The sequence below is a fragment of the Polypterus senegalus genome, chromosome 4, assembly GCF_016835505.1.
Source record: "Polypterus senegalus isolate Bchr_013 chromosome 4, ASM1683550v1, whole genome shotgun sequence".
Lineage (NCBI taxonomy): Eukaryota > Metazoa > Chordata > Cladistia > Polypteriformes > Polypteridae > Polypterus > Polypterus senegalus.
The window spans coordinates 107933007-107950966 of record NC_053157.1 but is presented as its reverse complement, the minus strand read 5'-3'; the positions used below and the strand labels follow the sequence as shown (position 1 = coordinate 107950966).

The 17960-nt window shown below is 41.6% G+C and overlaps 1 protein-coding gene across 1 annotated transcript in view; it reads left to right on the top strand.

Moving 5' to 3' along the window:
- LOC120528738 (sodium-dependent phosphate transport protein 2B-like) overlaps nt 1-17960 on the top strand; it is a 123781-nt gene that overhangs the window by 101184 nt on the left and 4637 nt on the right. The window contains exons 10-11 of the mRNA XM_039752887.1: nt 3890-4006; nt 4127-4251. Coding sequence (XP_039608821.1) covers nt 3890-4006; nt 4127-4251 — 242 coding nt within the window. The remainder of the gene's footprint in view (nt 1-3889; nt 4007-4126; nt 4252-17960) is intronic.

The window sequence follows — 17960 nt, the reverse complement described above, 5'->3', positions numbered from 1 at the left end:
CTCTACTAGACCATCGGTTTGAAGATGATACACCGCTGTCTTTAAGTGCTTTATTTTCAGTAACTTTGCTGTCTCCCTGAACATTCTCTGAAGTAAAAGGCATCCCTCAGTCCGTTAGTCGCTGTGTACATGGCATGGAGACAGCTGAGACGAGTTATCCCCATCTATAATGAGGCCTAAGTTTTTATCGGGAGTAGTCAATGGTTTACCGCATTTGTTATCAGACCAGTCCCACCCCAGAATTGCTGGAAAAGGTGGATTAGGATGGACCACCATGGGAAATTTTTTTAGCAATCCTCACTGACTAATGAAATATAGGGTTGTATTGTATATACGGATTTCTCCGTGTATGCATTTAATGCTGGTCTTTTCTTTAATTGTTTTTCGCGGTAAGACATATCACCAATCAACAATGTAAATATTGCTGCCAGTCGAACAAGGCTTTGAGTTTATAACCATTAATGACTATGAGTCCCATATTCGATAACGTCAGGGGGTTGGCAAGAGTGCACAAACCGTCTCCTCCCCTCCACCTACATCCCACCTCGTTCCCGGGTAGGTTGCACGCCCAGCGGCCTGGGGACCCAGAAATAGGCTTGATTTATGTGGAAGAGACTTATTTTGTAGGACATAATCTCTAGGAAATCCACTAGAGGACTGTTGTGCTCTCCCAGATTTCAAGGCTGGCATGGGTGGTTTTGTGAGCTGTTTAAGCTCGTCCATAGAATGGAAGTCTCCCCATTCCGGCTGGGTAAAGTTTTTGGGAAGGCCCTGTACAAAAATAAAGCAGGCTACTTGCTACACTATTTGGCAGATGATCAGTTCAAATGGCCTTAGCCATAAGGCCACCTGATCCCAGAGGGCCATAGCCTGCCCCTGGATCGATCTCTCCGGATTGAATTTTCATTTCTTTATTATTCTTGTCTGCTGGACTGGGGATAGCTCATATGTAACTGGGACCTCAGTCCCAGTTAAAGGCTTCGTACCCAGCAGGGAAGCTAGCTTAACTGAAGGACAGAGAGAGACCTTTCACAGGAACCTTTTTACTCTCTAATACAACAGGTGGCAGTCTCCCAGGACTGTGGTGCCTGCGTGGATACCCACAGGGCACGCTGGGAATTGTTGTCCCATTAGACAGCCCTGTTAGATTTTATGGATTCTTACACCTCGGGGAGTTAGTTGGGTGTTACAGGATGAAGTTCATCTAAAGGAGAGGAGAGACAAAGGAAAGAAGATTGTAGTTGTGCTTGTGTGACCTTTTAGAAAAGCCTGTGAGAGGTATTTGTTAAAAAATAAAATCTTTATTTGAAGGTGGGGCATCTGTGTATGTTGGTGTGTGTGTGGCAGCTTTGTGATGCCCTTTACGGGTCACACTGTCTAACCAAGATTTGATTAAGTATGCATTTTGAGTAATTTTTGAACTTTGTATGCTTAGGAACTCTCTAGTTCATAACAAGTTTTGGTCAAAGGTGCCAAAACATCTACTGTACGTTATGCATTGCACCTTGTGACAGATTAAGGGCTCTCTCTCTCCCTTGAACCCTCAGACACCACGTCAGACACCAGATAAAAAGTCCAATAATTATTTATTACAATAATAATGTGCACAAAGCACCACCACTCCACTATACTCAATAACAAAACCAATAATCAAATAAACAATCTTCCAATCTCCCAGACGCTTAGCCACCTTGCCTCCTAACTCAGCTCATCTGTCTGGGATCTCCCACAGTCCTTTATAGTCCTTGACCCGGGTCAGGTAAAAACTTCTCTTTTTCTTCAGCCCAGAAGTATATCATTTCTTCCGTTTCCACGATTGTGAATTACTTCCGGGCTATAAGGAAAGTATAAGTCCCTGGGCCTCCCTGCAGCGTCTCTGATGGCCCCCATGGTATCCAGCAAGTCTGTGATGAAAGACTCCAAGTTCCATGATGCCCTGCTGGAATTTGGGGCCCTTCCATATTGCAGGGATGGCTCCATCTGGCGGTTTGGGGTTGTTGGCCGGGATACACGGCCGGCAATCCCTCACAACCTATAGTAACTGGCAGCTTCTGCATCATAAGTAACAACAGTATATATGCATTGTACATAGTAAAAACAGTAAAAACTGATCAGCACTAATATTAAAACCACTGACAGATGACATAAATAAAATTGATTATCAAATGTGTTGGAAACAGGAAAAATTGGCAAGCATAAGGATCTAAGGGACTTTGACAATAAATAAAATTAATTATTTCATTACAATGGCACCTGTCAAGGAGTGGAATATATTAGGCAGCAAGCAAACAGTTCATGAAGATAATGTGTTGGAAACAGGAAAAATTGGCAAGCATAAGGATCTAATGGACTTTGACAAGGGCCAAACTGTGATGGCTAGACAACTGGGTCACAGTATGTCTAAAATGGCAGGTCTTGTGGGGAGTTTCCACCATACAGGGGTTAGTACCTACCAAAAGTGGTCAGAGGAAGAACATTGGTGAACCGGCAACAGGGTCATAGGTGCCCTAGGCTCATTTATTCGTATCAGGAGTGAAGGCTAGCCCATCTTTTCTGTACCTATAGAAGAGCCACTATAGTATACGTTGCTGAAAAACTTAATGTTGGCCATAAAAGAAAGGTGTCAGAATTTACAGTACAAAACAGCTTACTGTGTATGGGCTTGTTTGGGTGAAGATCAGAGTACCCATGTTGACCCCGTCTACCAACAAAAGTGTCTTCAATGGGCATATGAACATCAGCACTGGACCATGGATAGCACTGATGAATTACATTTTCTTTCAGATCATGCAGACAACCAGGTGAGTGTGCAGTATTTACCTGGTGGAGGAATGGCAGCAGAATGCACTATGAGAAAAAGTCAAGTTGGCAGAGGCATTGTGATGCTCTAAGCAATATTCTGCAATCTACCTAAAGATTTTTGCAGACCATGTACACCCCTTCATGGCAATGGTATTTCCTGATGGCAATGGTCTATTTCAGAAGGATAATCTGCTCTGCCACACTACAAAAAATATTTAGAAATGGTTTGAGGTATATGACAAAAGTTCATAGTGTTGAGTTATCCTCCAAAATCCCCAGATCTGAATCTGATTGAGCATCTGTGAGATGTGCTGGGAAAACAAGTCCGATCCATGGAGGGCTCACTTCACAACTTGCATGACTTAAAGGATCTGCTGTTAACATCTTGGTGCCAGTTGCAACAGGGCACCTTCAGAGGTCTTGTGGAGTCCATGAACAGCAGGCACCTACACAATATTGGGCAGGTGGTTTTCATGCTATGGTGGAGTGGTGGCTCTAAGGCTAGTGATCTGTGCTGGCAACTGGAAGGTTGCCAGTTCAAACCCTGTACACACCAGAAGTAACTACTCTGTTGGGCCCTTGAGCAAGGCCCTTTACCTGCAGTTGCTTCATCCTGGGTGTGATGTTAATCTGCATCCAGCCCTTCAAACAGGTCCTCCAACTTGCAGTGAAAACTTGGGGGTTGGTGGCAGGATTGGCACTCCAGCCATCATAAAAACTTCACACTGTTCCAGTGTGGTGCACAGGTGTCACCTGTTGCACTCGGGTTGCAATCCAGGTGGTTCGTCGTGTGATGGGTGCAGCAACGAGCTATCAGCGCATGCTCCCAACCTCCCCTCCTTTTAATATTGTTGCTGATTGGTGTATATACTCTATAGCACGTATCCATTGATTTATACTGATGTTAAGTATTGTAAACAGCATATATTTAATTACTTCTTTGAAGAACATTTATGATTTACCTCTTTAGAATACTGAATGAAATGTTCAATTATTTTATACTTTTTATTGCAAAAAATACCCTAAATATTTAAGGGTATAACTATATTTAGTGGCATTTATTTAGTGCTTTTCATTTATTTTGCAGATTTTCCATTTCCATTTGCATGGGTGACTGGATACATTGCCATTTTTGTTGGTGCAGGACTAACTTTTATAGTTCAAAGCAGCTCTGTTTTTACATCTGCAATCACCCCACTAATTGGTACGTACTTTTTCCACATAATACAAAAATAATGTATTGAGCCATTTTTTCATTATACAATAGTCTGTATTTGCAGGGAGAGAATTTGTATAAAGTATGTGAAATTATATTTCCTTTTAGGTATTGGTGTGATAAGTATTGAAAGGGCATACCCACTTACTTTGGGCTCCAACATTGGTACAACCACAACTGCTATTTTCGCAGCACTCGCAAGTCCTGGAGGGACTCTTTCCAATTCACTACAGGTCAGCATCTATGCAGCAGAATTCTAGGATCTAAAGCAATATCAATTTTTTTTTCATTTATATATATGTCTTCATGCATATGTGTGGTGGAAATAATTATTTGATCCCCTGCTGAATTTGTAAGTTTGCTCACTTACAAAGAAATGAACAGTCTCTAATTTTTATGGTAGTTTGATTTTAATGGAGATTGACCGAATATCAACCAAAAATTCAGAAAAACACATCTCTCTATTATAAAAAAAAATCTTTGGAGGGAGACGAGACATGATCTTCTTGGAAGACACCTTGACATCCCGCGAGACAAGGCAGTGAGACAAAAGGACAGCTGCTGTACAGGCTTTAAATGATCGATGCACAGCGCAACCAGCAGAACACGCAGTTTGCCAGCAGCAGCAAGACAGCAGCTGATCCGACCGCATCTCCTTAGTGTGCGTTTAGCCCCTGCCCTTTACAAGCGAGTAGCATTATATGTCCCACAAAAAAGAGATTTAACCACACCCGGGGCTGGAAATAAAGGACAAAGAGTAGATGACAAAGTAGAATGTCATAAAAAATTCAAAAATGTTTGCGCAGTACACATGCACAGCAGGTTAGAGATAAATTCCAAAGTCTCAAAAAAGTTTAGGAAAGATCACATTAGTGCAAACAAATGGTAATTATTACTCAGTGAAATAACGGAACAGCAAAAAGAGATCGAATATATTGTTTGGATTTAAACTTTTAAGTCAGAGACTTGTAGATCGTCTAATTCATGTTGCCAGCAAGAATTAAAAGATTCCAAAAACGTTGTTGCAGTATGAAGTCCCGTGAGACGGAGACTTTTTTAACATGAGATTCTTTCAAGTCACACCCTACTTGCAACTATTTTCAAACAAGACCACGGTCATCTAACTTCAGTTGTGTGAATGCTTTAGTTAGAAACACTTCCTATGCTCTCAGCTCTTATAAATTTTATCAGGACAATAATTTTATACGTTCTAGATGCCAAGTCAACGACAAAGCGAAGAAGAAAGAGCATGGACAAATATTTGAGAAAGTCGTTTTATTGATTAGAGAGAAAGAAACGATATTCACTCAGAGGCAGTTATACGTTGCTTGGTCACGATGTAAGTCCAAACACTGAATCAAAATTCAGTGTGGTCTTAAAGAAAAGTTAAAGTGGTCGGGCGGTGGAAGGACAGACTGCCACAGTAGGAACGTTGGGACACCAACCGGGTCGTCCCGTTTAATCGTTGCGAGACAAACAAACAAAGTCAGCAAAAATAACAAAAAAAGAGCTTCAGCACTCTTACGTACAGGGACTTCTTTCCCAATAATTAATGTTCTCGCAACATCACGGGATCTGGCGTTCAGCTCGTTCCGGTATCCCATCAGAAGCTGTTCTTCTCTTTATCTGACCTTCCTTTATACCGGTACTTCGGAAGGGGTGGCGTTAAGTGCCCTTGCCGGGCAGCTTCTCGGAGCTGTTGGGGAAGAAGAAGAACAGGACAACATCAGCGGTAGCCCCCCTCTCGTCTCGGCGGGCAATTGTTTACCTTTCCCTGGCCCGTAGAGGAGTCCTCCGATGCCCAAGTGTGACACGGCCCCCACTTAGCCCAAGCCCGGAGGGGTGAGCGGATCTCACCGTGAGGTCGTGGATGTGGGAGAGGGCGCCCACGTTGGCATGTAATGTGCCCTTACGGTGGATCACCTTAAAGTTGTATTGTTGTAGGCTCAGGAACCACCTTGTTATTCTCGGATTTGTGTCACTGGAGAGAGGAGTGATCAGTGACCAAGGTGACTTTGCAGCCCAACAAATAATACCGCAACATGGTTATCGCCCATTTAATGGCGCGTGCTTCCCGCTCGATTGCGCCGTATCTCCTCTCCTGGTCCAGCAGTTTCCGGCTGAGATATAGAATGGGGTGTTCCGCTCCATCGATGACTTGGCTTAACACAGCCCCCAGGCCAGTATCCGAGGCGTCAGTCTGGAGAATGAAAGGGCTAGAGAAGTCAGGTGATTTTAATATGGGAGCTGAAGTCAGGGCCCTTCTTAAGTCACTAAATGCAGCAGCGGCTGTGGGATTCTATACCACCGAATTAGGGGCCTTCTTTTTTGTCAGATCCGTCAGAGGCGCAGCTCGCTCAGCGGCTAATCCTAAGAAAACTTGCACTTGCCTCTTTGTTAGCGGCCAGGGCCAGTTGCTTATGGCAGCTACTTTGGACCACTGGGGTTTGATCTGTCCTCCATAGCCTAGATACTTAGTCTTGGTCAATCTAAAGTGACACTTTTGGGGATTGACCCGGAGCCAGGCCAGGTGTATGGTCTGAAGGACGTCTCTCAGATGCAGTAGGTGTTCTTCCCAGGTGCGGGAAAATATGACGACATCGTCAAGATCGGCAGCACTATAGGCATTATGGAGCCAGAGCAGTCGGTCCACCAGACGTTGGAAGGTCGCGGGAGCCCCGTGCAGCCGAAAGGGAAGAACTCGGTACTGCCAGGAGCCACTAGGGGTACTAAAGGCATTTTTTTCCTTCGCTGTCTCGGTCAAAGAGATTTGCCAATATCCTTTCGTCATGTCTAGGGTGGAGAGGTAATAGGCATCTCCCAGACGCTCTAGCATGTCGTCCACCCGGGGCATAGGATAAGCATCAAAATGAGAAATTTGGTTAAGCCGGCAGAAGTCATTACAAAAGCACCAATTCCCGTCCAGTTTAGGAATTAATACAATCAGGCTGGACCAGGGGCTGTGACTGGCCTCTGTCAAGCCCATCTCCAGCATCCGACCTATTTCTAGTTCCACCTTTGCCCTCTTAGCCGCCGGGAGTCAATGGGGACGCTCTCGCACCAGCGCTTCCGGTTCGGTGATAATATTGTGGGTTATGAGCGAGGTGCGGCCAGGTTGGGTACTGACAACCCCCTCAATCAACCTTATTATTTCTGCTATCTCGCACCTTTGTTTGGGATTGAGTTTTTTTCCCATAAGTTAAGTGTTCGGCGTCCGTACATAAGGAAGCAGCATAAGCCACTGTTGCCTCCTGGGAAGCACGGTCTACTCATGGCTTTAATAGGTTGACGTGGTAGACTTGCCGGTTGGGTTGATAAATTAGATAATCTACCAATCCGTTTCGTTCGCATACTTCATATGTCCCCTGCCAGTGGGCTATGAGCTTCGAATGGCTGGTAGGGATGAGCACCATGACGCAGTAGCCGGGGCTGTGGTTTTATAACTGGGCTTGCGCTCGCTGTGCCCCTTCCAAATGCTCCTGGACAGTCGGTCGTAGGCACTCAAAGCGATCCCTAAGCTCGGCTACATGCTACAGTATACTTCGATAAGGAGGTTGTGTTTTGTCTTCCCAGCCCACCCGAATGAGATTGAGGAGATCTCTGGGTTGTCTTCCGTACAGGAGTTCAAACAACTGCATAACAGTACCTGCCTGCCTCGGCCCAAGCACAGTTTGGTCGTCCCCTTTGGGGCAAATGGCCACCGTGTGTCCTGGTTCGCTGCATCGGTAACAATGTAGTGGAAGGGGGGACCTTTCTCGTTTTCTGGGAGGGTTTTCTGATCCCGCTCTGGATTTTCACTGCGGTTGTTTCGGCTGGAGCAGATTTGGCGCCATTCTTCTGGTCGCTCGGTTTGACTGGCAGAGTGGTGTCATTCAACTATTTCAACGAGGGTTTCCATATCAGCCAAGGGTAATCTTCGTACTGGCCTCATCAAACTTTCGGGAAGGGCATGTACGAGAAAGTCAGACGTGACTATCTCAAGTAGGCGCTCCAGTGTGTTTTCGCCGGGATGTAGCCAACAGGTCATTCTTCCCCAAAGTCAAAGGCCTGGGCCTGCACGGGTCTTTCCGAATCAAACTTCCATTTCCTGCAGCGCTGGGCTTGACAAGTAGGAATTAACCTGTAGCGAGCAAGGATTTTTCTCTCCTTAAAGTTGGATGATCGGCGGCTACGTCTTAATCCAAATCATATTAGGCCCGTTGTGCTTCACTGGCGAGAAAAGGTGCAAGTATGTGGCTCCACTCCCGGCGCGGCCAAAGTTGTCTACTTGCGGTGCACTTGAAAATGGTTAAATACGCCTCCATGTCTTCTAGTGGCCTCATAGGAATGAGCAGTTGGGCTGGTCCTTGTCCTCTCAGTTGTGTGTAAGTAGTAAAGGTGTGTCACTATTATACATCATAACTTTTGACAGGCGTATGTCCCGCCCCCCTGGCATTTCCAGTACTCACCTGCTGCCCATTTGATTATTGGGGCGGGGTGTTTCCCCGGCTCTCTTAGGTGTCTCTGCCCCATTGTCGTGGGGCACGATGTTTGACCGGCATCGGACCTTTTGTCAGTCGTGCGTAAGGAAAATGGTCGGCCGATCTTAGCCTTGATGCTAAAACTGGAGCTGATCATCTTTGTGATCCGAGACGGACCTTTGGGACGCTGCAAGGTGTCAAAAAGGTAAGTCATCAATGGGACGGAGCAGACATCCTGCTCCTATCTGCGTGCAGCGCCCGGGGTATGTACAGAGAGTACAGAGAGCGTGAGTGACAGACCCCAGCAAGAGGAGGTACAAGAAAACTTTAGAGAGAATCTATTACACCCCCAAGGAACCTGGCAGTACAGCCCAAAACACCCCTTGGGCATCCCGTTACCTCACCCACCTTGTAAAACCATGCCCTTTATAAAGCAAATCATAAAGTAGAAGATAACAAGGTGTCTTAAAAAAAATAACTTTATTGATGCTATGTCTATATGCAATAATTGGTTTAGTGAACCAAATATTACAAAATGTGTCCATCTGGTATGTATTTTTTCTCTTGACATTCCGTACATTTTTCCACTAAATGTTGAACAGAGCTAAACACATAAGCCCAGATGACTGAGCGACCAATTATGGTCATAATGAATCTTTTTTTTATTAGATATAATTTAAGGAGAAAACCTTCTATAGGTTGCATTACGTGTCGGGAACTGGTTTTCCTTGTTCTAGCTGCCAAGTCTTGGTTCCTCTGACAACAGAAACAAAACACAAACAGTTAACCGACAGAAAATATAACGCAAACAGATCTTGTTTAGCATGGAAAATGCAATTTGCTTAGGTTTCTGTAAGTTAATGTTGGTTTTAAAAAAAAATAACAGTAATGGTGATTAGTGACAAGTTCAAAAGCTGCTGTCCGAATCTTGGACTTTGTTGCATGGTCTTTGTATAAGCCAAAAGTGTTTACTTCAGCAACAAACTGCTTCAGACAGTTAAAAGTATGAATTTTACTCTGTTTCACAATTCTTAATCCACATAAGGCTTTAACCATATAAAACACCATGTGTATTAATCTTTAAATACTGATCTGTTGACAGATGCTGGAAACACAAGGGTGCATTTCCCCAGGATCAGATTCTAGTAAAAGACAAGTGTGCCCATCGTGAGATTCGGAACCCAAACGGCATTCTAAACAAGACCCAGTTAATACATCTCTTACACAGGTGCAGACCACGTAAACTACAACAGACTTTACATAATGCTTCATTAAAATCAATCCGGTTCTGTGACTGCGATGGCTGACGAGTGTTTGAGAAAATATACACAGGTCTTGAGACTTCAGCCTTGAAGTTGAACAATCTTTCACACTGTACTTAAATACGTCACCGGCCATCGACTATGGGAAAAAAAGAAATGTCAAGCGAAAAAACGTGTTGGAATGGATGAGTGAACAATACACTTACAGTATGCACAAACAAGCACAGCTGAGGTTCAAGAGAAACAGAACAATTGTTTCAACGATCAATTGCCAGTGGCAAGTAGATTTAGCAGAGATGTCTTATTATTCAAAATTCAATGATGGATATAAAATGTATCCTCACATGTATCGATGTGCTCTCAAAATATGCTTGGGCTGTGTAAATAAAAGGCCAAGACATGGAAAGAAGTTTATCTGGGTTTTAGTTTGATCTTTAGACAAGGTCGAGTTCCTAAAAAGCTACAGACAGACCAAGGCAAAGAATTTTATAACACATTGGTACGAAAACTTCTAAGACAGAACAATATTGTACATTTTGTCACGAACAGCGATGTAAAGGCCAGCATAGTAAAACGATTCAATAGCACCTTGAAATCCAAAATGTGGAAATATTTTACATATGCCAATACTTTTCCTGTCAGACTTTCTGCAGAGTTATAACCACAGTTTTCACACCACAATTAAAACAAGACCTGTAGATGTGACTCCTGAAAATGCTGTGAGTGTTTCGAAAACAGTCTATGGTAGAGCCAGGCAAAGAAAATCTACTCCGTGCACTTTGAAAATAGGTGATCATGTCCGAGTTTCAAAATTAAAACGTGTATTCGAAAAGGCTATGAGCAGTCATTTACAAATGAGATATTTATCGTGGACTGTTTTAAAATGGATCAAACCTGTATATAAACTAAAAGATTATGCAGGTAATGAAATTCAAGGGACATTTTATGCAGAAGAGTTACAAAAAATAAACCCCGATGCTAACCAGGTGTACCGCATCCAGAAAATTCTAACCACTCATGGGCGTGGTAGAAACAAGCATGTGTTGGTAAAATGGCTTGGTTGGGACAAGAAATTTAACAGTTGGGTCAAGGCTTCAGAAGTGAAAGACAAGCAGTTGAGAAACCAAGAAAAAATGTCTAAAGTCAGTAATGGATTTTATATAACACTGCTGAGTAATTCATCGGCCAGAACTTTTCCCAACACAACAGAATCATTAACCGTTCAGGTAGCCAAGACAATAGAACTGCCCAGAGACTGGGAAGTGGCACTGGTGGAACTGACATACCCCAAAATTTTCAATTCCATCACCCAGGAAGCACAATTTACACTAATGAATGAGGAAACAAGAGAGCATGAAGTGACAAACCCAGAGACAGGATGTACAAGAAGGTTTTAGAGAGAAAATCTATTACACACCCAAGGAAACTGGCAGTGCAGCCTAAACACACCATGGGCATCCCATTACCTCAGCCACCTTCCAAACCATACCCTTTATAAAGCAAATCATAAAGTAAACACAAAGGTGTCTTAAAAACAATAACTTTATTGAATGATTGAGGGACACACACAGTTTGCATCCTTTACCTCATGATCTTACCCAACTCATATGTTATAACATGATACATAAAGGGAGAGAAAAAAAAAGATATCAAGGTGCCTTAAAACAACAAGTTTATTGAAGCAAAATTCCAAACATAGCAATTAACATGTAGTCTTTGCTTTCAGAGTTACACACTGTGTGCTATACATTAGATTTTTTTAAATGCATGAATAAAGCAGGAGAAACAGCAGGAAAATATTCACTGATACATACAGTATAAGATGTGGGCATCATAAATGTTTATGTTGGTGTAATGCACTCATAGACAATAATGTTTTGTACTGTTGTATGTTGCAAACTTAATTGAAAGGATTTCTTGAGCATTCTGTTCATAAATTTGTCAAAAGAGACTTTGGGTAAATTACAGTATGAAACTGCTTAGGAAAATATTCACACAAGCTTGTTTGTATAGAGATCAGTAACCCATTTGAAAAGAAACAAAAACACAATTGTATACAAGTATGAGAACACAATCGAATTGCAAACCAGGTCCAAACCCATCAGTGAACCAGTAATACCCCTAAATAAAAGTGTTTAAGTCAGCACATTTTATATATTTGTATTTCACTAAATTATGCAAGCCTATTTTCTCTGTTTGGAACAGAGCCGACCACTAAAAACTGGTCCTCACAGGCTGAATCAGTTGTGCATAAGCATCAACGGGTATCTCTCCCTTCTCAAACACCTACATAACATCATCCACCTTTCTCTTGACAGATTTAAGAAAACTGGAGATTATACATTTTTAGCACAGCACAGACACAGGACACAAGTCTAGCCTTTCTAGCCCTTTGGAGCATAAATAAGTTAGGTCTATAAGCCCAAGAACGTTTTTAGACAAGCATAGATCCAAATTACCAGTTCAGATTTCTCTGGTTCATGTTCTACCGACTGGTTATCTTCTATAATGATGACACCGGTCTCTGCTTTAGCGGTATGTTTTGTTGTTGCAGAATCCATGTTTTGCTTCTTTCTAGCCTCATGCAGGTCTTACAATCGTGTCCCTGACATCCTTTGACAGTTCTTTGGTCTTGAGTTGAGTTCAGGAGTATCTGTAATTGATTGATTGATTGATTACAATATGTGGGAGCCAGAATTCTGGCTGGGTTGTAGGGGATCAAATACTTGATTTCACTCAATGACATGAAAATCTATTTCTAACTTTTATGTAATGTGTTTTTTTCTGGATTTTTGGTTTATATTCTGTCTCTCTCCATTAAAATCAAACTACTATAAAAATTAGACTGTTCATTTCTTTGTAAGGAGCAAACTTACAAATTCAGCAGGGGATCAAATAATTATTTCCCCCACTGTATGCAGTGCCCTCTGTAATGTTTAGGACAAAAAATAAATTTTCTCCTGATTTATTCCTCTGCTGCACAGTTTTAAATTACAAATCAAACAATTCAGATGTGATTAAATTGCATGTTTGCAGACTTCAATTTAAGGGTATTTTCATATATTTTGATCACACCATATTGAAATGACGACACTTTTTATACAAACCCAACCCTCCCGTTTCTGGGCACCATAAGGTTTGGGAGAATAGGTGTCACAGGTGTTTGCTGTTACTGAGGTGTGTTTCATTGCTTCATTAGTACACACATAAGATACTGTACTTGCTTCATGCCTTTTGAGTCTTAGTTGTTTTTGTTCAACATGAAGATAAGATCTGTGCCAGTGAAAGCCAAAGTAGCCATTATGAAGCTGAAAAACAAGAATAAAACCATTGGATACATCAGTAAAACCTTAGGATTGCCCAAGTCTACTGTCTGGAATATCATTAAGAAAGAAAGCAGTGGTGAGCTCAGTAATTACAAAGGAACTGGTAGGCCAAGGAAGACCTCCACTGCCAATGACAGAAGAATCCTCACCATGGTAAAGAAAAAGTTTCAAATGCCTGTCCAACAGATCAGAAACAGTCTTCAGGAGGCAGATGTGTATGTGTCAAAGACTACAAACCGCAGAAGACTTAATGAACAGAAATACAGAAGCCCCACTGCAAGATGCAAACTTCTGGTTAGCCAGGAAAACATCTAGTTAGCCACAAGAACTGTTTGGGATTAATAAAGTTTTATCTAATCTGTTCTAAACTTAAAAGAGCCTGCAGAATTCTCAAAGGTTTTGTGGATGGATGACAAAGATGAACTTGTATCAGAGTGATGGCAAGAGCAAAGTATGGAGACGTAAAGGAACTGCCCAAGATCCACATCATTCCACCTCTTCTGTTAAACATGGTGGCTTAAGCATGTGTGGCTGCCACAGGTACTAGTAAGTTTCTCTTCATTGGTGATGGAACTGCTGATGGCAGTTGTACAATGAATTCTGAGGTGTATAGAAATGCCTCCAAACTCATTGGACAGCGCATCATCCTACAACAACATAGTGATCCCAAACATACTGCTAGCCAACAAAGGAATTTTTCAAAGCTCAAAAATGAAAAATTCTTTAATGCTCAAGCCATACACCCAATATAAATCCAATTGAGCATGTCTTCCTTATGTTGGGGACAAGCCCTTGAAACAAGCAGGAAATGAAGATGGCAGAATATCACCAGAGAAGATACTCAGCATCTGATGATGTGTGTGAATCACAGATTTTAAGTGGTCATTGCATGCAAGGGATTTACAACTAAATACTAAATATGGATGCTTTAATATACACTCACCTAAAGGATTATTAGGTTCACCATACCAATACGGTGTTTGACCCCCTTTCGCCTTTAGAACTGCCTTAATTCTACGTTTCATTGATTCAACAAGGTGCTGAAAGCATTCTTTAGAAATGTTGGCCCATATTGATAGGATAGCATCTTACAGTTGATGGAGATTTGTGGGATGCACATCCAGGGCATGAAGCTCCCGTTCCACCACATCCCAAAGATGCTCTATTGGGTTGAGATCTGGTGACTGTGGGGGCCATTTTAGTACAGTGTCATGTTCAAGAAACCAATTTCAAATGATTCGAGCTTTGTGACATGGTGCATTATCCTGCTGGCAGTAGCCATCAGAAGATGGGTACATGGTGGTCATGAAGGGATGGACATGGTCAGAAACAATGCTCAGGTAGCCCGTGGCATTTAAACGATGCCCAATTGGCACTAAGGGGCCTAAAGTGTGCCAAGAAAACATCCTCCACACCATTACACCACCACCACCAGCCTGCACAGTGGTAACAAAGCATGATGGATCCATGTTCTCATTCTGTTTACGCCAAATTATGACTCTACCATTTGAATGTCTCAACAGAATTCGAGACTCATCAGACCAGGCAACATTTTTCAGTCTTCAACTGTCCAATTTTGGTGAGCTCGTGCAAATTGTAGCCTCTTTTTCCTATTTGTAGTGGAAATGAGTGGTACCCGGTGGGGTCTTCTGCTGTTGTAGCCCATCCGCCTCAAGGCTGTGCGTGTTGTGGCTTCACAAATGCTTTGCTGCATACCTCGGTTGTAACGAGTGGTTATTTCAGTCAAAGTTGCTCTTCTATCAGCTTGAATCAGTCGGCCCATTCTCCTCTGACCTCTAGCATCAACAAGGCATTTTAAGCCCACAGGACTGACGCATACTGGATGTTTTTCCCTTTTCACACCATTCTTTGTAAACCCTAGAAATGGTTGTGCGTGAAAATCCCAGTAACTGAGCAGATTGTGAAATACTCAGACCGGTCCGTCTGGCACCAACAACCATGCCACGCTCAAAATTGCTTAAATCACCTTTCTTTCCCATTCTGACATTCAGTTTGGAGTTCAGGAGATTGTCTTGACCAGGACCACACCCCCAACACCATAAAAAGTGTTGCAATTTCTACATACATAAATACATTTAAAGTATGTAATGTGCACTTTAATCACATCTGAATTGTTTAATTTGTAATTTTAAACTGTCTAGCAGTGGAGATGAATCAAGGAAAAATGTCTCTTTGTCCCAAGCATTATGGAGGGCATTGTGTGAGCGTGTATATATATATATATATATATATATATATATATATATATATATATATATATATATATATATATGCACACACACACACACTACCGGTCATAAGTTTTAGAACACTAGTTTTTCCAATTTTTCTTCAGATTTAATCAGTTAAAATGCAATGCCAGAGGTTTAAATTTAAAGTTTAGCTTAGCAAAAACTGAAAAAAGGACATTTCTGAATTTTACAAATGGACCTTCTTCTATCTATCTATCTTCAGGGAAAAACTAATATGTTACAAAAAAACTAAAAGTTGCTTAAAGTAAATTAAGCCTTGCAAGTTGAAGCAAACAATTTGTCTTAAAGCAGAGTGGGAACAGACTGTGTTACTACACCCTCTGAAGTATTACTTGGACAGTATTCTAGTGATAATGGCAAGAAAATGGAAATTAACAAATGAAATGAGATAGAGCATTATTACCTTTAGAAGTATAGGCCTTTCATTTAGAAAAAATGTAAAAAAAAATCAAAGTGTCAGTCAGCACATTTCCTACACAATTGAAAGACAATTGGAAATTGGAAGAAACTTTGATGGGAAGAGATCTGGCAGACCCAAATTCACAACCCAATCAAAAGACAAGTTTCTAAAGGGTCACCAGCTTGTGTGATAGGTGCCTCATGGCACAACAGCTTCAAGCATAGCTTAGCAGTGTTCGAAAAAAGCAAGTCTGAGTTTTTACTGTGACAAGGAGACTTTGTGCTGCAGATTTGACAGGGTGAGTGGCAGTAAGAAATCAATTCCTTAACTCTTTTTGAGTGCTGAATATTTTTTCTAAAAAACAGTTTTCTGAAAAGCACACAAAGCAATGGTTTCACACAGAAATCGACATAAAACATTTGTTGCTGTGTGCTTTGGCCGCTATTTCACCAGGAATTTGTGGCAGGCCGACTGCCAGGCTGTCTTCGCGTGGCGAGGGAGGAAGCGGCAGTCCCAGTACATCACAGTCTGGTTTGTACCTTTTGTCATTATAAGTGGTGGCCCTCCTAGTCGAACATTGCAGTAGGCGCATCAGCTACACAAACCTGTTCACTGCCACCAATCAGCTGATGCTGGTACCTCACATTCATTTTTGATCACTTGTGTCAAAATCGGTGTCCGACAAGTCAGTCCAATTCAGAGATAATATGCAAAACATCCACGGAGTATTCTGTTTCACATATTTCCTTTGATATTCACATATTTCCTTTGATATCTTACGAGATGTCAATGTCATTTTTGCCACTGTTTGCTCTTTGCTACTCACTCACTTGAGTGCAGGGAATGTCTGTCAAACCAATGTAGCTACCTTTCCTTCAAGCAGAGAGAGAGTCGAACTAAAAATTTCAGGTTTTTCGGTTGATTACCACTGTCAACCCCTCCTTTTGTCAAAAGTCAACATCTGCCCTGAAGGAGTTAAACAACAAAAAAGGGCCTTAAAATACCAGCTCTGGACTACTACAGACTGGAAGAAAGTCTTCTTGACAGATGATTCAAAATTTGAAGTCTTCATTTCATTATGCAGGGTGTTTTTACATCTTTGATGAAAGGATGGTTCCTCAGTGGGTGTTAAACATGAAGGAAGAAGTGTAAAGGGTCTTGGGTTCTTTTGCTGGAGGTAGAGTTTATGACTAGCACAGTGACTGGCATACTGAATCAAAAGGATTTCCACAGTTTGATTGTTATCAGCAAAAGGTGGCTTTTTCAATGAATCAAAAATGTGATGATTCCTTGATTTATTTTTTATTGGCCACTGTTTATTTGTTGTATGCGTTGATTGCATGAAACATTAACACATTAAATTGTGTGAATTTTCATAAAATGAAATGAAAACACTGAGGTGTTGTAAAACTATTGACCAGTAGTATACATTTTATATATATATATATATATATATATATATATATATATATATACCCGTATATATAATTTAATTAATTTTTTTTCCAAATGTCTAATCCTTGTTGCAGTGACCTTGTACAATGTAATTGCAGTGAGTCTGGGCAAATGGAAAGATATTACTTTCTTTTCCATTTATCCTGACTAACTGTAAAGTGTCTGGGCTTTAATGAGATGGAGTTTCCAATTTGTCTAAAACATGCTGCTTATACTCATACTGTGCCAAGTATGTTCTATATTATTATAGAAGGGTCACTTGTGGCAGCTGATCTCATTCAGAATAACCTTCATGGGGGACAAAGTGACACCTGTCTTAACAAAATAAAAACAGGAACGCACACCAGAAGGACACAAAATTCTAAGTTAGATTGAACAGAAACAAAACCCACCTGCCCCACTAGTCCTAGTAATTTACTAGATACCAATGGACACCACATTTCACCTCCTATCACATTTTCTCTCATTCTAGCAATCCTACTATCTCTAAAATAAACTGTGGAGTCGCTTTAAAGCTGTTGTTGGGGTTAAATCTCCTGAAGACCAGCTATTAATTGAGGCAAGTGACCATTACATTGTTGCTAGAGGGACATCAGGCAAGAAATCCATCTAGCAGGTTCAGTGGTCCCTGTATCAGTTAATATCATTTACCCTTACTGGACTTGGTCTCTCTCACAGCTGTGTCTCAAAGAGACAGTGCAGTCACAGTCCTTTCACTTAATCATCACACGCTTCCAGTTGACAGACTGTAGTCTGCTAGACTCCA